The sequence below is a fragment of the Capra hircus genome, chromosome 12 (genome assembly GCF_001704415.2).
Source record: "Capra hircus breed San Clemente chromosome 12, ASM170441v1, whole genome shotgun sequence".
Lineage (NCBI taxonomy): Eukaryota > Metazoa > Chordata > Mammalia > Artiodactyla > Bovidae > Capra > Capra hircus.
Window position 1 is genome coordinate 50,618,251 of NC_030819.1, and position 19,915 is coordinate 50,638,165.

General features: G+C 42.6%; 1 protein-coding gene across 2 annotated transcripts in view; it reads left to right on the plus strand.

Annotated features, from left to right (window-relative positions):
• ZMYM2 (zinc finger MYM-type containing 2) overlaps nucleotides 1-10,946 on the plus strand; it is a 67,944-nt gene extending 56,998 nt beyond the window's left edge. For both annotated transcript variants that reach the window (XM_018056527.1, XM_018056528.1), the window contains 7 exons: nucleotides 606-700; nucleotides 1,865-2,033; nucleotides 2,214-2,365; nucleotides 4,601-4,715; nucleotides 5,335-5,586; nucleotides 5,874-5,994; nucleotides 6,869-10,946. In XM_018056527.1, coding sequence (XP_017912016.1) covers nucleotides 606-700; nucleotides 1,865-2,033; nucleotides 2,214-2,365; nucleotides 4,601-4,715; nucleotides 5,335-5,586; nucleotides 5,874-5,994; nucleotides 6,869-7,061 — 1,097 coding nt within the window. In that variant the 3' untranslated portion in view covers nucleotides 7,062-10,946. The remainder of the gene's footprint in view (nucleotides 1-605; nucleotides 701-1,864; nucleotides 2,034-2,213; nucleotides 2,366-4,600; nucleotides 4,716-5,334; nucleotides 5,587-5,873; nucleotides 5,995-6,868) is intronic.

Here is a 19,915-nt window from a genome sequence, read left to right on the forward strand (position 1 = left end):
CTTAAAAACCTTAAAACTAAAAAAAAAAAACAAAAAACCTTAAAACTATTTCATTATAGGAACTTCTGGAGATGAAGAGTAAAGAAGTGTTGGCGTCTTTTTAAAAATTTAAAGAAAATATTGATAGTATTTTTCTTAAAACCTTTTTGAAAATTAAGTTAACCTTCACAGGGAATATTTTTAGATCTTTTGTGGTTAAAGAAGTGTGTCCTGTTTTTCATTATTTTCTTAATCTACTTCCAGCCAGTAAGCGTACTGAACAGGATGTAAAGTGTTTTAACTTCGGAAAAAATGTATTAGCTTGAAATAGATTTGTGCTGAGATCATGTAGATCTTGTAATTGAATTTCAGGTTTTAGTAATTTCACATTCTGTGAAATTCCATGTTGATGTGCATTATATGTGTGTTTTAAGAATCTGAACAGATGTTATCAGATCTCATAGATCAGGTTAGGTAAAGAAATGGTTGGTTCTTCAGCCAGCACAGGCTGCCCTGTGCGTGGTATTGTGCAGAGTCAGGGACTGGTCCTTTTGTTGGTTGAGTTTATGTGATGCAAGCCTGTGCTATTATGTTTGGAGTGAAAGTTCTTCTGATTTGATTGTCAGCTGCTGAGGAGCTTGATATGGAAAATGAGTTTTTATTACCACCTGTTTTTGGAGAAGAATATGAGGAACAGCCTAGACCTCGATCTAAAAAAAAGGTATGAATCGTGATGCTGTTCTTGTACTCACATCACATCTGTGCGAGTAGTGAGCTTCAGTTGTACACCAGAATATGGGAAGATACTTCCTTTTCCAGGATTAAAATGGCTTAAAGGTAAAGTTTTTATTACTTCATTTCTAAGTAAAGGATCTCCTATTAATAGCTGTACCTTCATAGAAGAGTGAGTATCATTGCAACTTAGCTTTTATTTTTAATTTTTATCTTGATTAAAGGCTGACATACTTTCTACAAAAGTAAATTCACTACTTTTACAGCAGTTGAAGCTGTTTTTCCCCCTGTGACTTTTGGTGAGGTTGAGGTTTACAATTGGTTATGTCTGGTCTCTGTGAAGCCTTCCAGCACATAGGAAGACGTGCTAGACAATTCGGTCATTCGGGGCTCTCAGACCTAAACAAACGAACAGGTATCATTGTTCTGAAAGTTTTATTAACAACTTTCTGTATTTCTAGTTTCCAATATAAAGCAATATCTAAATAAAAGAAAAAGATGACTTTCACAAATTTCTCCATAAAGAAAGGAAAAATTGAAAGTGAAGTGAGACCTGTGGTAGAATGAAATGGGACTTTTACTTGACACAACGCACAGAAATGAACTCAGAGTGAGTCAGAGACCTGGATGTAAGAACTAGAACTCTGGGAAGAAAACAGGGGCCTAAATCTTTTTTAACTTGTGTCAGGCATAGTTTCTTAGATCTGACACCAAAAGCTCAGGAACAAGAGGGAAAATAGGAGAATTGGATTATGTCCAAATTTCAAGTTTTTGTGTGCCAAACAGTACATCAGGGAAGCAGGAGGAACTGAGTTATTCCCTAAGGTGGAGTCTGGGAGAAGTTCTTTAGTTCTCTCTTACATGAATATTTGGAATCCTCTTACTTCAGATCTTTAGTTTATTATTTGTGTCTTTATTATCTCATCATTAGTCACTCTCACAGCAAAAGTTAATATGATTTTGTTATACAAAGTAATTTGGGCAGAAATACAGCATTCCTAGAGAGAGATTTCATGTTGTAGGTAGCTGTTCTCAAATCAGAAGTTCCAGTCAGCTCTCTGTCATATGCATTTGTTGAGAGATGGCTTACTTAAAGTCGTGAGATAAATAGGCTTAAGGAAGAGAAGATGTGACTATGGTGTTTCATGACCAGGGCACCAAGAGGAAGGCGGTGTCAGGGTACCAGTGTCACGACGACAGCTCTGACAATTCTGAGTGCAGCTTCCCTTTCAAGTACGCGTATGGGGTCAATGCCTGGAGACACTGGGTCCGGACGAGGCGGCTCGAGGAAGACCTTCTGGTGTTAGATGGGCTGACACCTCGTAAGTGCTCTGGTTCTGTCTTCACTGGTTACTGTTTAAAATCAGGCTTTTTGTTATCCACCTTTGAAAAGGATGACTGGAACTTAAAATACATTTGAATTCTTATAGGATAAAATGATTTCAGAAGGTTTCTTAATCTTCAGACAGTAAATAGCAATTACTTTACATTTCTTTTCTTAGCTAAGTCAGTGAAGTTGAAAGAGGATCTGCTCTCTCACACCACGGCTGAGCTGGACTACGGCCTGGCCCACTTTGTCAATGAGATCCGAAGGCCCAATGGGGAAAACTATGCACCCGATAGCATCTACTATCTCTGCCTTGGAATTCAGGAGGTCAGTAATTCCACAGCTCTGAAATATAATGTTGTTAAGGAAGGTTGTTATGGCAGTTCTTCTAGAGAAAAATGTTTTCTTCTAAGATATTATGTAATATAAGGATTTATTGGCTTACCAAGCAAGGCAAAGATAATTTACTTGAAATAGGGTTTTTGTTGTTCAGTTGCTAAGTTGTGTCCTCCTCTTTTCAACCCTGTGGACTGCAGCATGCCAGGGTCCCTTGTCCTTCAGTATCTCTAGGAGTTTTCTCAAATTCATGTCCGTTGAGTCAGTGTTGCTATCTAACCATCTCATCCTCTGCCATCCTCTTCTCCTTTTGCCCTCAGTGTTTGCCAACATCAGGGTTTTTACCAGTGAGTCAGCTCTTTGCATCAGGTGGCCAAAGTATTGGAGCTTCAGCATCAGCCCTTCCAGTGAATATTCAGGGTTGATTTCCTTTAGGATTGACTGGTTTGATCACGTTGCAGTCCAAGGGACTCTCAAGAGTCTTCTCCAGCACAATTCCAAAGCATCAGTTCTTTGGCATTCAGCCTTCTTCATGGTCCAACTCTCATATCATGACTACTAGAAAAACCGTAGCTTTGTTCGCAAAGTGATGTCTCTGCATTTTAATAGACTGTCTAGGTTTGTTGTAGCTTTCCTTCTAAGAAGCAAGTGTCTTTTAATTTCATGAATGCAGTCACTGTCCATAGTAATTTTGGAGCCCAGGAAAATAAAATCTTGTCACTGCTTTCACTTTTTCCCCTTCTATTTTGCCTTGAGGTGATGGGACCAGATGCCGTGATCTTATTAGATTTTTGTATGCTGAGTTTCAAGACAGCTTTTTCACTCTCCTCTTTCACCCTCATTAAGAGGCTCTTTAGTTTCTCTTCACTTTTTGCCATTATAGTGGTATCATTTGCCTGTCTGAGATTGTTGATATTTCTCCCGGCAATCTTAATTCCAGCTTGTGATTTATCTAGCTTGGCATTTCACATGATGTACTCTGCATATGATTTAAATAAGCAGGGTAACAATATATATAGCCTTGGTGTACTCCTTCCCCAGTTTTGAACCAGTCACTTGTTCCATGTCCAGGTCTAATTGTTGATTCTTGACCCCCATATAGGTTTCTTAGGAGACAAGTAAGGTGGTCTGGTATTCCCATCTCTTTCAGAATTTTCCACAGTTTGTTGTGATTCACATGATCAAAGGCTTTGGTGTAGTCAGTGAAGCAGAAGTAGATGTTTTTCTGGAATTCCCTTGCTTTTTCTGTGATCTAATGAATGTTGGCAATTTGCTCTCTAGTTACTCTGCCTCTTCGAAACCCACCTTGTACATCTGAAAGTTCTTGGTTCACATTCTGTTGAAGCTTAGCTTGAAGGATTTTGAATATAACCTTGCTAGCATGTGAAATGAGAGCAGTTGTATGGTAGTTTGAACATTCTTTGGCATTGCCCTTCTTTGGGATTGGAATGAAAACTGACCTTTTTGAAAATACTAGGGAATTGTAAAGGATTTTCTTAGCTGCTCTGTATACAGTATTGTATATATTTACCTCCACCATTGGTTTATTTTTTATGCATCTTAGATGATTTCTAATGGATTTACAACATGCATCTTCAGTGACTTATTATTGCCCTTCATGTCTTCGTGGCCCGTTATACACATGACACTCTCATGCTGTGTATGGTCCTGGTTCCCGGGCTTTGTGCTCTTATCCCATGTTTCCCTTATACTTTATTTTTACTCATTGGAGATGGACTTTCGTGTTTACATCATTCTTTAACAACCCTCACTGTTAAGGATTGTCATAGGAGGCGATAAGATTCATAAGTTTCCACTGACTTGAGGAGAGTGGAGCATAGAGAGCCACTTGGGCCGCTCGGCGAGGCTGTCATGGGTGTGGGAAGCCAACCCCTGCCCCGAGCCTCACCCTGCATCCCCTGGACCCTGTATGTAGCAGTGGATCCACCTGCTCTGTTCTTATCTGACAGACTGAAGGCTCTCATCCTCTTACATCCTGAGCTCTTAGGTGTGTACCTCAGCTTGGAGTGTTTTTAGGAACAGATTAATTGGTAACTTACGTTTCTTTCATTTTCTAAGTATATAGATAGAGATAATTTCCCATTTTATAAGTGTGCTAATAGACATAAGGCATTTATTTTTTTCTTAGGAAATAAAGAGTATAAGTGATATACAATTAGTTGATTTTCCTTCAAGGTGTATGGTTTTTTGTTGTTTTTTTTTTAGTACTTGTGTGGTAGTAATCGAAAAGACAACATATTTATTGATCCAGGATACCAGACATTTGAGCAAGAATTGAATAAGATACTCCGAAGCTGGCAACCAAGCATACTTCCAGACGGTAATTCTCCTTTAAATACAGTGGCAGTGACTTTCTGCTGGGATCGCCTTGTTTTTATAGAAATTGTGCTAAAAATAAGAAATAATTTAAATTAGAGAGTACTTATTTATGAATGTATCAGATCATCCTTTGTTGAATAAGAACTGAATGTGATTGATAACTAGTGTTTATGAAGAACTTTGTAATAAATGTGACTCAGTTTCTCTGGAATAAGAAAAAAACTGGATGTTTGTTTCTTAAGCCCTTTAGTAGAGATTCTGATATAAATTTCTCTTAGAAACCTGTTTCAGATGTATAAAGAAAACTTGTTTGAATGGAAATGACCTATTGTTTTTCAGGATTTCTACAGATTTAAATCCCCTTCTGACCACAGTCTGCTGTCACCTGGAAGACCAGGAGCAGCCCCCAGGCTTGGCTCCAGGGTCTAGTTGTGTAGTGTGTTGTGGTTCTGGCTCTGTGTTGTTTCAGAGCCACGTAGGGGATGCTGAAATTCATTCTAGTTGCCCTGGAGTGAATGGAGGATTGGATTAGGTTTGTTCTTGAATTAACTATCTGTTCCTAGACGGTTACAGGAAAACTGTTTATTGTAATTCTTTAAAAATATTTCTCTCTGTTTAAGGGTCAATATTTTCTCGAGTTGAAGAAGATTATCTCTGGAGGATAAAACAGCTAGGATCACACTCTCCAGTAGCTCTTCTGAACACCCTCTTCTACTTTAACACTAAGTATTTTGGCCTGAAAACAGTGGAACAGCACTTACGGCTTTCCTTTGGCACTGTGTTTAGGCACTGGAAAAAAAACCCTTTAACCATGGAAAATAAAGCCTGTCTTCGGTACCAAGTGTCTTCCTTGTGCGGAACAGATAGTGAAGGTAGTGTAACTGGTCTTGTTTGGGATTGGCTGTGGTAGGGATAGCTGCTTCTTGCCTGACTAGAGGCCACATAGGTCCCTTGTTAGGAACTCAAGGACTGTCACTTCCATAAGATAAGACAGCCCATGTCGTGTTAAAATTAGGAATTACCAGAAGCCACAGCTTCTGGCTCTGAGCACACCCGGTCCCATCCTTTGGTGTAAGAGCAGTGGGAATGAACACAGTGAGACGGGTCACCTTTCTTGAAGGCTGGTCATAGAGAGTTTATGTTATTTTTATTTCTTAAGATAAAATTACTACTGGAAAAAGAAAACATGAAGATGATGAGCCAGTATTTGAACAAATTGAAAATACAGCCAATCCTTCTAGATGTCCTGTGAAAATGTTTGAATGCTACTTGTCTAAGAGGTGAGTATTTATGATTCTTGATTTTTTTAAGTGGTAGTAACAGTTAGGTGCTGTGAATTTATCATTACCAAGAGGTGACTTTTTTTCATTGATCCTTTTTAAAATTTTTCTCTTATTTCAATTATAATGTTTTTAGTCCTGTTATTATAAAGCACCCAGCTTGTATCTCCTCAGCATATGTTAAGAAATTGCTTTCTACTAAGGAAATCATTGCTGTTGTAGAGGGTCAGACAGTAAACAGTGTTAAGTTTGGGGGCTGTGAGTCTTGCAGCCAGTGAAATTTTTAGAGATCATAAGTTTTTTATGCTAGTTCATTATTTTATATATGCACCCTCTAATTTTTAAAAGGTAAACATGAACTCAGAGTGTATTTTCTTAGGTAATCAGTTTTATAAACTGTCTCCAGGTTAGCTGTCAAGAACCATAAAAACAGTAATGTCACCTCTAGGATGATTGTTTTTAATAATTAGCATTTCAAGTGGTTTTGGGTAGCCCTGTGTGGCTACACTAGTATTTGGATCTTCCAGTCATATATTTTATTCTGTCTCTGGAACTGGGATGAATCTTGAAGAATTATAATTGGCAGTGCTTTACTTGTTTAATGGCAGTATTAAAATAATGATTAAAAATAATGTTTCTATTGATGGTGTCTTAGATTCAGTGAAATACGTAATTTAAATTATGGTGGGAAAATAATCTTATTATAGAAATTAACTTTCAGAATGTCTCAAGTGATAGAATATTTAATGTAGTTAATCATGCGTGTGGTCTGCCTATGTAATGTGGTAATGGTAGCAGAATTATTCTTAAAAAAATAAGTTGTGAGGAATTTTGTATACATACTGTGAAATTGACTTTCTTCTTTCTTCCAAAGTCCACAGAATCTTAATCAGAGAATGGATGTTTTTTATTTGCAACCAGAATGCTCTAGCTCTGCAGACAGCCCTGTCTGGTACACGTCCGCCTCACTGGACCGAAACACCTTGGAAAACATGCTCGTACGGGTTCTTTTAGTAAAAGATATTTATGATAAAGACAATTACGAACTGGATGAAGACACAGACTAAAAAAAGGAAGGATTCAGAAGCAGTCGGGATAACAGCGTTAGGCAGTCATGCTGCTAGATCTTCATTATGGAAACATTTCAGGTTTACTCCTCCTGTTCTGGGTTTTGTAGCAGTGCACCCACACCGGGTACTACCGTGTAAATAATCTGTGAGTGAAGTTGCCATTATTCTATGTAGTGGTTTTAGGATACTTACAAATACATTCAAATTCTTTTTTTTTTATTATTATTTATTTGATTAGGTATGTTTGTAACTTTTTACATTACAAAATATGAATGAGAATGTGCCATGTATAATTTTTTCTTGTAGTAAGAAACATCCATATTGCACCACTCTGCTGTTGCAAAGCTTCCTGGAAAGGGGGCTCTTCTGCTGGGTTTCTGACCGGATGGTTGTGTGTGGGGAGCACCTACTAAAAGTTTAGAACTTGCAGTGTCTTTCAGAATTTTTAAAATAAACTGTAAACTAATGGGCTGGGGTTTTTGTTTTGTTTTTCTGGGGGTTTTGTTTGTTTGATTTATGCTTTAGTTCCTAAAGCCTTACAAGCTTGTGTAGAGAGATACCATCTTTTGTACCAAAACAGATGAGGGAATGCTGTTGATCCTGGTGTGGATGCTGTTGAACTGTTTCGTGAGTCCATACTGCAGGCCGACCTCTCTATTCCCCGTATTTAAAACCTTGGTGTCCTTTCCTCACTGGTGGCTTTCTATAGCATCCCAAACAATAATAGTTTTATATATATACACACATATATACATATATACACTTGTATATATACATGTGTGGGTGTATGTGTGTACATTTGTGTACACACACACACACACATATAAAAAATGATGTTAATACGTCATAGAGACATTTTCTTTGTAAAAACATCTGATGAAAATATAAAATTCTGTTTTTTATGTCAACCCTAAGTACCCCTTCACTATATAGCCATTGGTTTTCCTCTGCCCTTGAGGACAAGATCACATTTGGGTCCCTAGATAGGACTCCGTAGCTTTAAAACTTTATGAAGATTCTTATACCTGCTTTCATGCTAGGTAAAATTATGTTCAGAAACGCCACTCCTGAGACCGTCATTAGGGAAGAGAGTGAGTTGAAATAAGATAGGAGCCATTTCACTCTGAGGATTAGCAGTACAATGACTGCCAATTCAGGTGATTGGAGGGCAGAGAAGGAGACTGATGGATTAAGTGTATCTCGAAGGAAATCACGTTCCATGTTAGATTGTTTGGCTTTTACGTTTTAATTACTTCTTATAGAAGATTGCATCAAAAAACTTTATACTGCCGCATGTTGATTTATCCAGACCTTTTTTTTTTAGAACAAGGAAGTTTACATAAAATCCTACTGTCTAGACTGAGAAAGTGCCAACTGTGATTATCTTGAAGGAATCCTTTGGCTGACTTCATAGAGCTTGAGTGTGATCATATGGTCTTGTTTCCAGTTCTTGAGTCACTTCAGTGATGTTCATTATTAAAACTGTTTGGGGGAAATTGGGCTACTTTTCACAGTGGTTAAGCAGTGTCTACACATCCCTTAAACATTTCTCTCTTCCTTGGGATAAATGTTAGCATTCAGAAAAAAGTCTCCTCAGTCATGATTTGGGAAATTTCATGAGTGTATTCAGCTGTATATTTAAGCAATAATTAACAAATATTTTTGGCATAGAAATTACTCTATAAGGTTCTAACTTGTTTTATAAGTTTGAATAACATTTCTGTCCCTTAACTGGTTTTATATTGTGGATTTGATAGATTGACAGCAAATCTGATATTACTTAAATAGATACAGATTGCTCATTGTTTAATGAAGTAGGTAACATTTACAATAATACAAAAATGTTCTCATCCTCGCCTTTTTAAGAACTATGGCTTTAAGCACTTTTCCTATAAACACATGTTGATTAAAGGTGATTAATCCTAACCATCTTTTATTCTTTGAGCTGGTGCTGTATATTCCACCCAGAGCAATAACGTTTTCCCTAAATGTCACCTCGTGTGTTTTACCAAACGCCATACATCCTGCTGTGGCCCCACTATTCATAGCACCTTGTCTTGCTACTTTCTTTCTCTTTATTATGAAAAAGGCTTCCCCCTTTTCTCAACAGAAATGTCCGCATAGTTCTGATGTTGATATGATTGAGGATTTAGAACTTTGTCTTGACTGCAGTCCAAGGACTGGTTAACTTGACTCTCAGAAGCAAAAGAAGAAAATAATCCTATTTTGTGAGGACTGTTTGTTCTGTGAAACCACTTCATCTGGAGCACATTTTGTTGCTTCCTGGACCTCCTTGGTTTGTGGTCCTACATGACCATGAGAAAGGGGCAATGAAATGATAGTTCATTTTGCTCCTCAGTGGTTCTGATGACAGTGTCCTATAACTATAACGTTGCCTTCAGATTGCTGTTGAAGATTCTGTTTTTCTGTTCTGAAGAAGATTTTGCCATTTAAAATGAATTAATGAAAAATTTTACTCATATTGAGAAAAGTGAATTTCCCATGCAAAATTGAATCTTCATTAACGCTTTTCTTTTTATTTAGACTTCTAACTGTATTGGGTAATGTAAGACATTAAAGGACTTTTCTAGGCAAGAAACTCAGCTCTTCTTTTGGCCATAACAGTACATTATTTTAAATAGTACCTAATGTTTCTCTGCTGTGTGGAGTTGTTACAGCAGATTACACACACTGAGACAGGGAGAGGAGGCTGTGAATTGCGTTGTGCATCACACGTCTTGTTACTGCCTCCTGATGGGGTCTCGTTCTATCCTGGGCGACTGTGGCTTGGGTTAGGGTGGTTGTATGTGCACCATGTTAAGGGTCACAGTGATGGAGTAGTGATAACATTGTACAGTTTGGGTTTGTATTACTCTTAATACCGGTCCATTTAACCTGAGATCTTAAATGTCTTGCAGTCTTAAATCACTATAAAAATTTACACTTTTTATTTTTCCAGTTATTTCCAGAATGTACTATTACACACATATCACTTGCGTTCCCAAGTGGACACTGCCTGCATGGTCATCTTATTTCCCTCAAACAATATGGTCGTGAAAATGTGTGTGAAAATGGTTTTTTAGAGAGTAAATTTCTTTAATTAAATTATAATGCAGTTGGATTTCCCCCCTCAATAAGCCCCATACTCATTTTTAGAGCAGTTCTTTGGATTCAATCCTCATTCTGCTGTGTTCTTAGAAATAGACGGTTGTTAATGGTTTTTTTCCCCAATATTAAGTACTTCTTTTTTTTTTTTTTTGCCATTCCTGAGTATAGCATGCTTGAAAATGATACCACTAACAAAATCTTACAAATTAGAATTTGATGTCCAGAACAGGTTAATTGTGTCAGTCTGAGTAGAAACACTTAAAATGGTGTCTCAGTTTGTACTTTACCCCCACGTCATTACTTAGAAGCTAGATCTTAGAGGGGTACTGCAAGTAAATTGCTGTTACTGTCTGAAAATGATACTGGACAAGAGAAAGTTCTTAATATCTGGACACATAATGTCCTAATTCATTACTGAGTTAAACAGTCCATGAATTTAGGCCTTTTGAGGAAAAAAGAACTAAAGAGAAACCAAGATTTAATCTGTGAATAAAGTGTATATTAGGAATAGAACCAGAGGGACCCACAGACCCTGTGGGTATATCATTGGAGGTCCCTGTTTTTGTTGAATGAAGCAGATGTAGATCCTGCCGGGTTCCAGGGGAAGAGCAGTTGGCTCCAGGAATAAATAAAGGAGAGGGTCCTTTATTCTGTCTGGGTCTCAGTTTATTTGTAAGATGAAGGCTTTGCCTTGGATTTCTGACTGTGGAATTTCAAATTAAGTGTGGTTAATATTATACTTAAGAGACTTTGTATTAAATTTTTGCATATTTACGTTTGCATCCATATGATTTATTTAGCAACATGTTTTTTTTTTGGAGAGTGGAGCAATCTCTCCTAAAATAGCCTGAACACAAAGGGCATTAGACTTAGTTTTGTGAATCCTGTTACTGTTAGATAACCTGTCAGAGGTACACTTAGCACGTGGAAATTCGTTATCATAAAACCTAAACCACAGATCTTCGCTTCGTATTTTCTCTGTGCCAGAGAGCTACTGCGAACTATGGTAGTTAGGAAGAGAAAGTAAAAGATGAAAATAGGGTTCCAAAGGTTACAATTATGAGGGTGAACAAGATATACTTGTAAGGATATTGAACTCCTGAGGAGCACCAGGGAATGTATCCATGATAGTTTAAAGCAGAGAAGATTGTGGATACTTGGACATCGTCTGATAGTCTGTTAAGATCTAGTGTAGTCTTCATAGACTTCAGCCACCACCTGTAGTTTATTTAGATTCCTGTAATCTTGACATTGCTCATGGCTCTGTAGTAGATGGTCAGGAGCCATTACAGGTTAGTTTAATGTTTCCATTTTGGTGGCATCCCTGCTCACCTGTGGCTTCCAGACCAACTTCTAACAGTGCCTAGAGGGGCAGCTAGCGCTGGTGAGTTAGAGGTGATACCAAACTGTGGAACCACATGCAGCTAAGGTAACAGCTTCTAGGTTGTGTGATGTGCATGGAACACATAATATCCAATATAGTGCTTCAACCACTGAGGATTTATTTCATAGCAGTTGGTTTTGGAAAAGAAAAAACCTCTCAGGTGTTTTTTTTTTTAAGTCACCAGTGTGCTGTTCATAGCCCTGTGTGCAAGATTCAAGTTTTCCATTTTGATTATGTCTGTGCTTCTAAGCTGCTGTCAGCAGGTGGCAGTAGTGTGCAGCCCCAGGCTTCAGTTGCTCTTTTTTGTTTATACAACTGTAAATATACTGTACCTCTTTATCAGAAATTCTTGGGGATTTAGGATCCAGAATTTTCCTTAAAAAATAAATGTGCCATGGGAATTCCCAGGAAGTTCAGTGGTTAGGACTCCACACTTCCAATGCAGAGGACACAGGTTTGATCGCTGCTCAGGGAACAAAGATCCTGCATGCCGTGCAGCAGGGCCAAACGTACAAAAGACTTTTGGGGTCTCAGAGTGGCTGATGAGGGATTGCAGGTCTGTAATAAAAGTAATGGCAGATCTACTGTTTTCATTCAATGAAACATTTTTTTCCTCTTGTGGTGTTCAGTTGGATAGAGGTAACTGAAAACTTTCTGTAAAATTTGCCTATTGAAAATGGCAGGGAACAGGCATAAATACAGTGGCAGTTGTAGAACCATCATTGAATTCTGAAGCTTAAGAACAACTGCTTTTATTTTCCTTTTTCCTCAGAATTTGTAGCATGACTGTTCTGCTCAAAAGCCTTTCTTGAGTGGCTCATGTTATGTCCCAGAGCTGTTTATTCATCCAACACACACTCTCAAGTGACTATTATTCTCTCAGGTGCCCTAAGCAAGGTGCTGGGAGCACAGTACCTCTCCTCAAAAGATGTGGTCTACCTGGGGAGAAGAGAAAGTGTGATGGAACGCCAGAATAAGATGGAGCCATGGGCCTTATTGAACACGATCACCTGTATTAAACAACATTTAATACACAGGTCAAGTAATTTATACACACTGCTCTTAGCCCAGCTTTCTTACTCTGACTGTAGGCCAGGCCAGGTCTCTACTGTGCTATTGGCTTCCCAGCTGCCTGCCGCAGTTGTGGCCTCCCAGGTTCCCAAGGGGGCCGTGGGGCAGGAGCAGGTGTCTCACCAGAGATAAGGTCACAGGCAGGGGTGAGTATGCATCCCGGCTCCACCCCCAGCACCTAGAAAAACCCTGCACAGGGAAGGTGTTCATAAACAGTTGTTGAATGAATTACTGATTGTAAGCACTTTCAGTCCAGCACCTAGAATGTGATCTATAGGAAGCTTGACCCACCATCCATGAAATAGCACATGCTTTGCGTTCACCTCTGACCACTGGTCTGCATCTCCAGGAGTCAGTCTAATCGGCCCTGCGTTCATTCTCTGGAGCTGCTGGTTGCCCGTGACCTCCTGTCTGTGAGGGCTGAGGGCGTTGAGATGTAGGTCTTGGTGGTTCATAGTTAACGTTCAAAATAGAAATACTTGGAAATCACTAGTGAAGCTTAAAATGCAGATTTCTGACCTGTCTCCTGAGGTTGATTTAATAGATTCAGAGTGGGTCCCAGAGAGCTGCATTTTTAACACCTGGGTTCAAAACCCAAGACCTACAGTCACAAAACCTCATTAACATTTCCTTTAGAAGAGATGGAAGAATTGAATGGAAGAGAAGCCAATACAGGCATTTTTCTTATGAGAATTGTTTATGCTTTTCAAAGTTTGAAAGCCTGCCTTTGGGAAACTGAGAGGAAGCCTACGTTTGTGGAAAGACTCGTTAACCAGAGTCTCCCGTTCACTTACATCGAACTCCAGAGAACTGTGAACTGTTGTAGACACAGCTTTTACGTATTGCCGTAACCAGGGGGCATGTGGCTCATTTGAGATGGGCCTTTCTCGCCTATTTCCATTACTTTGAGGATATTGTTTCTCAAGAGTGGCCATGGGGATGAGCTGAATAGTCACTGGCCTCCTTTCTGTGGGAAAGCCCACAGAGTGGTGTTGACACCGGCTCAGTAAGGGGTGCAGCTGGGCCCAGTTTAGGTCTTCTTGTGGGCAGTGTGCCGCTTCACCCCTGCTGGCCACTTCTGGTCTACCCCAGTCATCTGGGAGCTGCTGCTGTTGATAGAACAAGTATTTTGTGAGCAGGTACCCAGGCAGGAGTAAGGACTGAGCTGCGGGAAGGTAGGGAGACAATTGGGGCCCCAAACACCCCCCCAGAGCAGGTGCCCGCCCCCCACCCACTGCTCTGTCCACTCACTGTTTCCCTCTACCAGACCTTTTCCTCTCACATCTCTAATACTTTCCCCCATTCTTAAGCTCAGAGGTCAGTAAACCCATGTAAATAGGACCAAAGGGTCAATATCTCAGGCAATGTGGAGCTTACTGTGTAGGTACGTACAAGAGAACTTTCCACACAGTTTTTACTGACAAAATTCAAAATATAATTGAGAACAAGATTTCCTAACAGCTACAATGAGGGGGATGGAAGGTTTTGGGGGAGCGCCCACTTTGCTTAGTTGGGTTTCAAAGTCAGTGGTTCACTATCATCAAAGTTGATTGCAAAATTCATGTTAGGTTTCATGTATTTTATTTTGGGGGGAGGTGCTCTTAAAAAAAAACAATTATTTGGCTGCGCTGGGTCATAGTTGCAGCATGTGGGATTCAGTTCCCCAACCAGGAGTTGAACCTGGGCCCCCGACATTGGGAATGTGGAGTCACATTCACAGGACTTCCAGAGAAGTCCCCTTTTTTCTTTTTTTCCAACCTTTTAAAAATGTAAAGCCATTCTTAGCCCACAGGGTGTATAGACACAGGCTGTGGGCCAGATCCGGGCTGTGGGTTGCTTAATGGCCCTCTCTATGAGCCACTGTAGGGTAGCTGTATTATTAGTTCACTTTTCAGATGGAGATACTGATGTACAAAGGCCGAATAACTTAGTGAGCTCAGCACCCAGGAGGTGACAGAACCAGGGTTCCCATGGGCAGTTCCAGACACCACATGTTCAGTCACTGCACTGTGGTGTCCACACGCTGAACATATCCAGCAGAGCTAGTGATTTACACCCCAGCATCTCAGAGTTGGAGGAGCAAGATAGCCTGAAGATAGGGTATAGGAGTGATCCCACAGACTTATAGCCCTCCAGGCTCCTCTGTCCATGGAATATCCCAGGCAGGGATACTGCAGTGGGTTGCCATTCCTTTCTCCAAGGGATCCTGACCTGGGGATCGAACCCAGGTAGCCAGCATTATGGACAGATCCTTTACCATCTGAGCCACCAGGGATGCCCTGGTATGTGGTTTAAGAGTCTGTAAAAGAAGCCATTCCCCTGCAATGCACTTTCCGCACATCCATGGGTTCTGGAGGTTCAGGGGAGGGTGAGACCCAGGGCCTCAGGCACCATGTGTGACAGGTGGAGGCTGGAGGGAGACCTGGTCTGGCCCCTAGAAGGCTGGAAGGCAGGCTAGCCCAGGATGGGAGGCAGAGATCCCACAGTGTGCACCGTGAGCTGCCCTTGAGCCTGGCAGGAACCTCCACTTGTGTCTGCAGCCTGCTGTCAGGTGTCTTCTCGTTCTAGAGCAAGGATGGAAGCTTTCAACAGGGAAGAAGGACATCAGAATAAAAGGAAGGTGGAAGGAGAAACTGCAGTGGAAGACGAAGAAAACTGGAAGTGATATTCAAGGAAAGATAAACATAGTAAACAGAGGCTATGGAAAAGGAATGTCAGACAAGAAAAGAAAAATATTGGAATACCAAGTAAATAACAAATTTGAGAAGATCTTCATAAAGTCCTGCAAGAAGATGAAGAAAGGCAAAGAGAAGAAAACTAAAGGTTCAGGAGGTGCAACGTGAAACAGGCAGACTTCGAGAAAGAATAAAAGTGCAGGGGAGGAAGAAGAAGCAGGTCACCCCGGGTGAAAGGCCCCCCCAGCCCACAGGGTGATTACTTCAGGGACTCAGACCAAGACACACTGCTGGGAAAAAAATCTGCATGTGAAGAAAAGATTCTAAAGGGTTCCCCAGAGGCAGGAAAAAAAAAAATCCAACACCACAAACAGAAGCTAGGGCGTGTGAGTGTCATCAGGTTTTTTAACAGCAGTGCTGTGAGTTAGAAAACGATGCCCCAGTGCCTTTAAGATTCCGACAAAAAAAAATTATTATTCCAGTTTGGAATTCGTTATCTCAAACTACCAGGATGTGTTCAGATATTAAAGTTCTCAGAAAGTTTACCTCTTAGGTGTATTTGTCAAGGAGTGACTCTTCTCCCCGAAGTGAGGTGACTGAAGGAAAGGGAGACATGGGTCCAGGGACAGGACGGGAGGGAGCACTGACTGGAGGTGGAGGATCAGGACCGGGTGGTCTCTGCCGGACTAGCTTGGACCCGCACCCTTCCCTTTGCGATATTGGTGTGGGGCCTCCGCGGAGGGAGAGTAAGGAAGGGGCTGGCTCCTCTTGAATTTCAGGCCCCAGGCCGCCAGGGTTCTAGGAAACCTCAGTGTTGGCCCCTCACCCACCTCTGCCCCCAGCAGGCCACGGGCGCACCAGGTCCACCCGGGTGGGATGGGCAGTCTCCCTCCATCCTGGCGACAGCAGCTGATCCCCACCACCCCCACTCCCCAGCATGGTTGCATGGCATCCCAGTCCAGTATTCCTGCCTGGAGAAGCCTATGGACAGAGGAGCCCGGCGGGCTAGTTTGTGGGATCTCAAAAGAGTAGGACAGGAGTGAGCTACTCAGCACACATGCAGTTGAGTCTCAGCTGGAGCGTGAATGTTAATTCGCTATTTTTTGTGCCAAGTTAAGGTGCGCCCCTTCCTCACCTGGGTTGTGATTTCGCCCCAGAGAGGAACGAGGTGTGTCCGGAGTTGCTCGTGGATCTCAGCCGCCCGTCCTCCAACCAGGGCGCACCTGGGTCTGCAGGGGGCGGGTGTGGACAGCAGTCCTGGTGGAGTCCCCGCGGTCACACAGGACGGACTGCAGAGAGAGAGACGAATGGGGAAGGAGAGGGACGGGACGGGGGCGCGGGGCGAGCCTGCACACAGGGACTCCTGTCTCGTGTTCAGTGGCCGGGAGGGGGGAGGGGGTACGCCTTTCTCCCGCGGTTCCGCAGACCACCCGAGCCCGAGTCTGGCTGAGGGGGGCGGGCTGAGCACGCTGTTGGCACGGTTTCCACACAATCTTTTTAAACATCGGATCGCTCGTTTTTTAACGAGGTTGCTGACCCAGAAGTGGCAGCGACTGGAGAGGCTTGGATGGAGGACCAGCCTCTCTGAAGTCCGCCGGGGAGGCCTTGGTTTGTACCCAGTCGGCAGACAGAGGATCTTCTAGAGGCGACGGCATCCGTGCCGTGTCGCTTCTCCCGGGGGCTTCCCACCAGATGGCTCAGGTCAGCCGCACCTGCTGCCCCTTCTGCAAAGTCCATCTTTCTCTGCCTGGTTCCGTTCTGGTCGTGTTTTGTGCCTGTAGACTGTGCCCCCGCCCCCATCACAAGCGGGCCGGCCCCGCCTCCCACCCCAGTACAGAGGGGCTGGCCTTGCAGCCACCCTTGGGCACAGTGGGTCTTGTTACTATTATTAGGGTGGTCCTTGTTACTATTATTACAGGAAGTCGACTGACAAAATTCTTACAAAATTTCAGTTGACAAGCTGCAGAAGGAAAATCATGCCCTTTCCCCAGAACTTGAAAGGAAAAAAAATCTGTATTAAAGTACTAGCTGTTGTCTGGGTACACTTGAGCTCACTCCTTTGGGTGAAAAAACTGTGTTCTGACAAGCTGGTAGCTGGTGAAGCAGCTCCAGGCCCCACAGTTTGGAAGTCTTGTGTTTGTTGGTTGGACACATTCACAAACGCACACGCATACACGACCCGGTGTGCCAGAAGGGACCAGGTTTACCCGCTGGCAACATGAGGGACATTTTCAGTGACACGGGGGAGTATGAGTCAGGAAAGAAGCAGGTCGCCTTTGTAACTGAAATCAGCTTTGTGGTAGATCATGTGGGTCCCTGCTAAGTCATGTCCAACTCTTTGCGACCCCATGGACTAATAGCCCAGTAGGCTCTCTGTCCATGAGATTTCCCAGGGAAGAATACTGGAGTGTGTTGCCATTTCCTTCTCCAGTGGTCTTCCTGACCCAGGGATGGAACCTGTGTCTTCTGCATTGGCAGCTGGATTCTTCACTACTAGCATCACCAGGACAGATTATAGAAGCTCTCAAATCTAGATATTTGTGAAAAAGCAAACCTTCTGAAATAAGAGGTGTTTATTTAAATCCCCATTTGTCTTTCTCCTTCTCCTCTAGCCTGGTGATGTGGCCCAGAACTCCACCTTGTTGAACTGAATCTCTGAAATAATCATGTGGTCAAACTTTCAGTCAGCATGTAACAGAAGGCCACAGCCACTCAGTGACCCTGTGGGGAGAGGCTGATGGATGCACGCGGTAACACGCAGGAAATGGGGGAGGAGGCAAAGAAGATTCTAGAGAGCTTTTTAGAGGTGGTAGAAAGTGACTACATTTTGGAATTAGGATGTATAAGTAATGGCTTTCTGGACAATTCTCATTCTTTTTGGTAAATATTCTGCTTTAGACTTGAAAAAATATTTTGGGCCAGATTATTTTGTGAAAAGAATAAAGAATACTAAATTTCTCCCATAAGGGGGAAACATCTTAATACAACAAATATATCTGAAAGTTCATCTTCTTGGAGTATTCACATTCTGCCCACCTGGTCCTTACCCGTACGTGCACATAACTGGTATATAAATACAATTACATTCATATTCTACTCTTGCACTGATAGAGCATAAGTATTTTTTATGTAGTTCCTCTGAGGATTGTTGATTACATAAACTATTTCTGTAGTTTACTATGACTTCTTAAATTTTTTTAAGCATAAGGTCACTGGGAAAAGGCCTCCCTTGTACTTTACTCATTGCTGCTGATTTTTTTAAGATTAAGACTCGCCTATAAAATATGTATCTGTGCCAGTCTTAAAAGAGAACAAAACAAAACCCCAGCCCCCAAACACAAAGGATCTTCTCCCCAGGAATGGTAGAAACAGCACCATTCCCCCACCCACGCTTCTTCACGTGGTCAGTATTGATTGGCATCAGCAGTGGACAAGACAGTTCAGGGGACACATGGTCACAGAGCAGTCAGGGAGCCTGGATACCGGCAGGCGCACCTCCACCTTTGGGTGACACGTGACCCAGGGGACGAGAGGGCTGCAGACTCAGGGCTCTGGTGCAAGGAGGCTGAAGGAGCTGCCGTCCACCTCGGTGGTGTGGGGAGACTGGAGGGGTTGGACTTGAAATTGGGGTCGAGAATGGTTTGGGAAAGACAGAAGACATTCAACTCTCAGAGACTAAGAGGAGCAGTTCCTGAGGAAGGACCTGCATTGGGAGAACAGTGGGTACTGTGGGTGGTCTCCTTCAGTGCAGGTGCAGAGTCCACGCAGGGAAACGGTGCCCCAAAAAGCCAGTAACAGCTGGAGCTGGACCATGCAGCCTTGAAGCTTTATTTAAATGGGACTCACAGATGGTTTGTAAGTAGGTGTGTGACTTCAAAACTGAGCTTTAAAATATAAATCTGAGAGGTTTTGTTCCAGATGGGCTGAACAGGGCCCAACCTGCAGGCAGAGAACACAGTTGAATGGGCAGGGAGCAGGTGGCAGAAACAAATGTGAGAGTTGCCAGCAGAGAAACGGGCTGAAGAGGGGACACGATTTGGGATCGAGGGGAAGGGAGCTGGTGGTCGTTCTGAGGTTTTGAAGGAGGCCCATCAGGAGCAGCGTCCAGCCCTGGCCAACCCTCTGTCAGCTTTCGCTGTGCTCTGTCTGGGATCCAGGTGGGGCCCTGAAGACCAGGGGCACCTCCTTGATCACCGATCAGACTAGGTGTGGACAGGCTCTCAGGAGAACTCTAAAGGGAGGAGAGAAAAGGACAGGGCCTCTGGGAATGGCCACATGTAAGGAGAAGAGAGAGAAGGACCAACAGGGCATGTCTAGGAGCCAGACCACGGGGCTGCAGGGGTCCATCTTTGCATACCAGCTGGATTTCCTTTGCCTCCACCCTCTAATCCCTACACCAGCTGACATGGGACAACCTAACTCCAAATGCCGAATGCCAAGCCTAGTGACAGATTCAAAGAATCTCAGGGCTGGAGGGGACCCTGGAGGTGACAGTCAGGTGAGGACCAGGGGAAGCTGCTGTCTGCCAGCCAGGTCATTCCCTGGATCTCTGGGGAACTGGGATGGTTCCTGGCACTCAGGCCACAGGGGCTCAGAGTCTGCCTGCCTTCAAG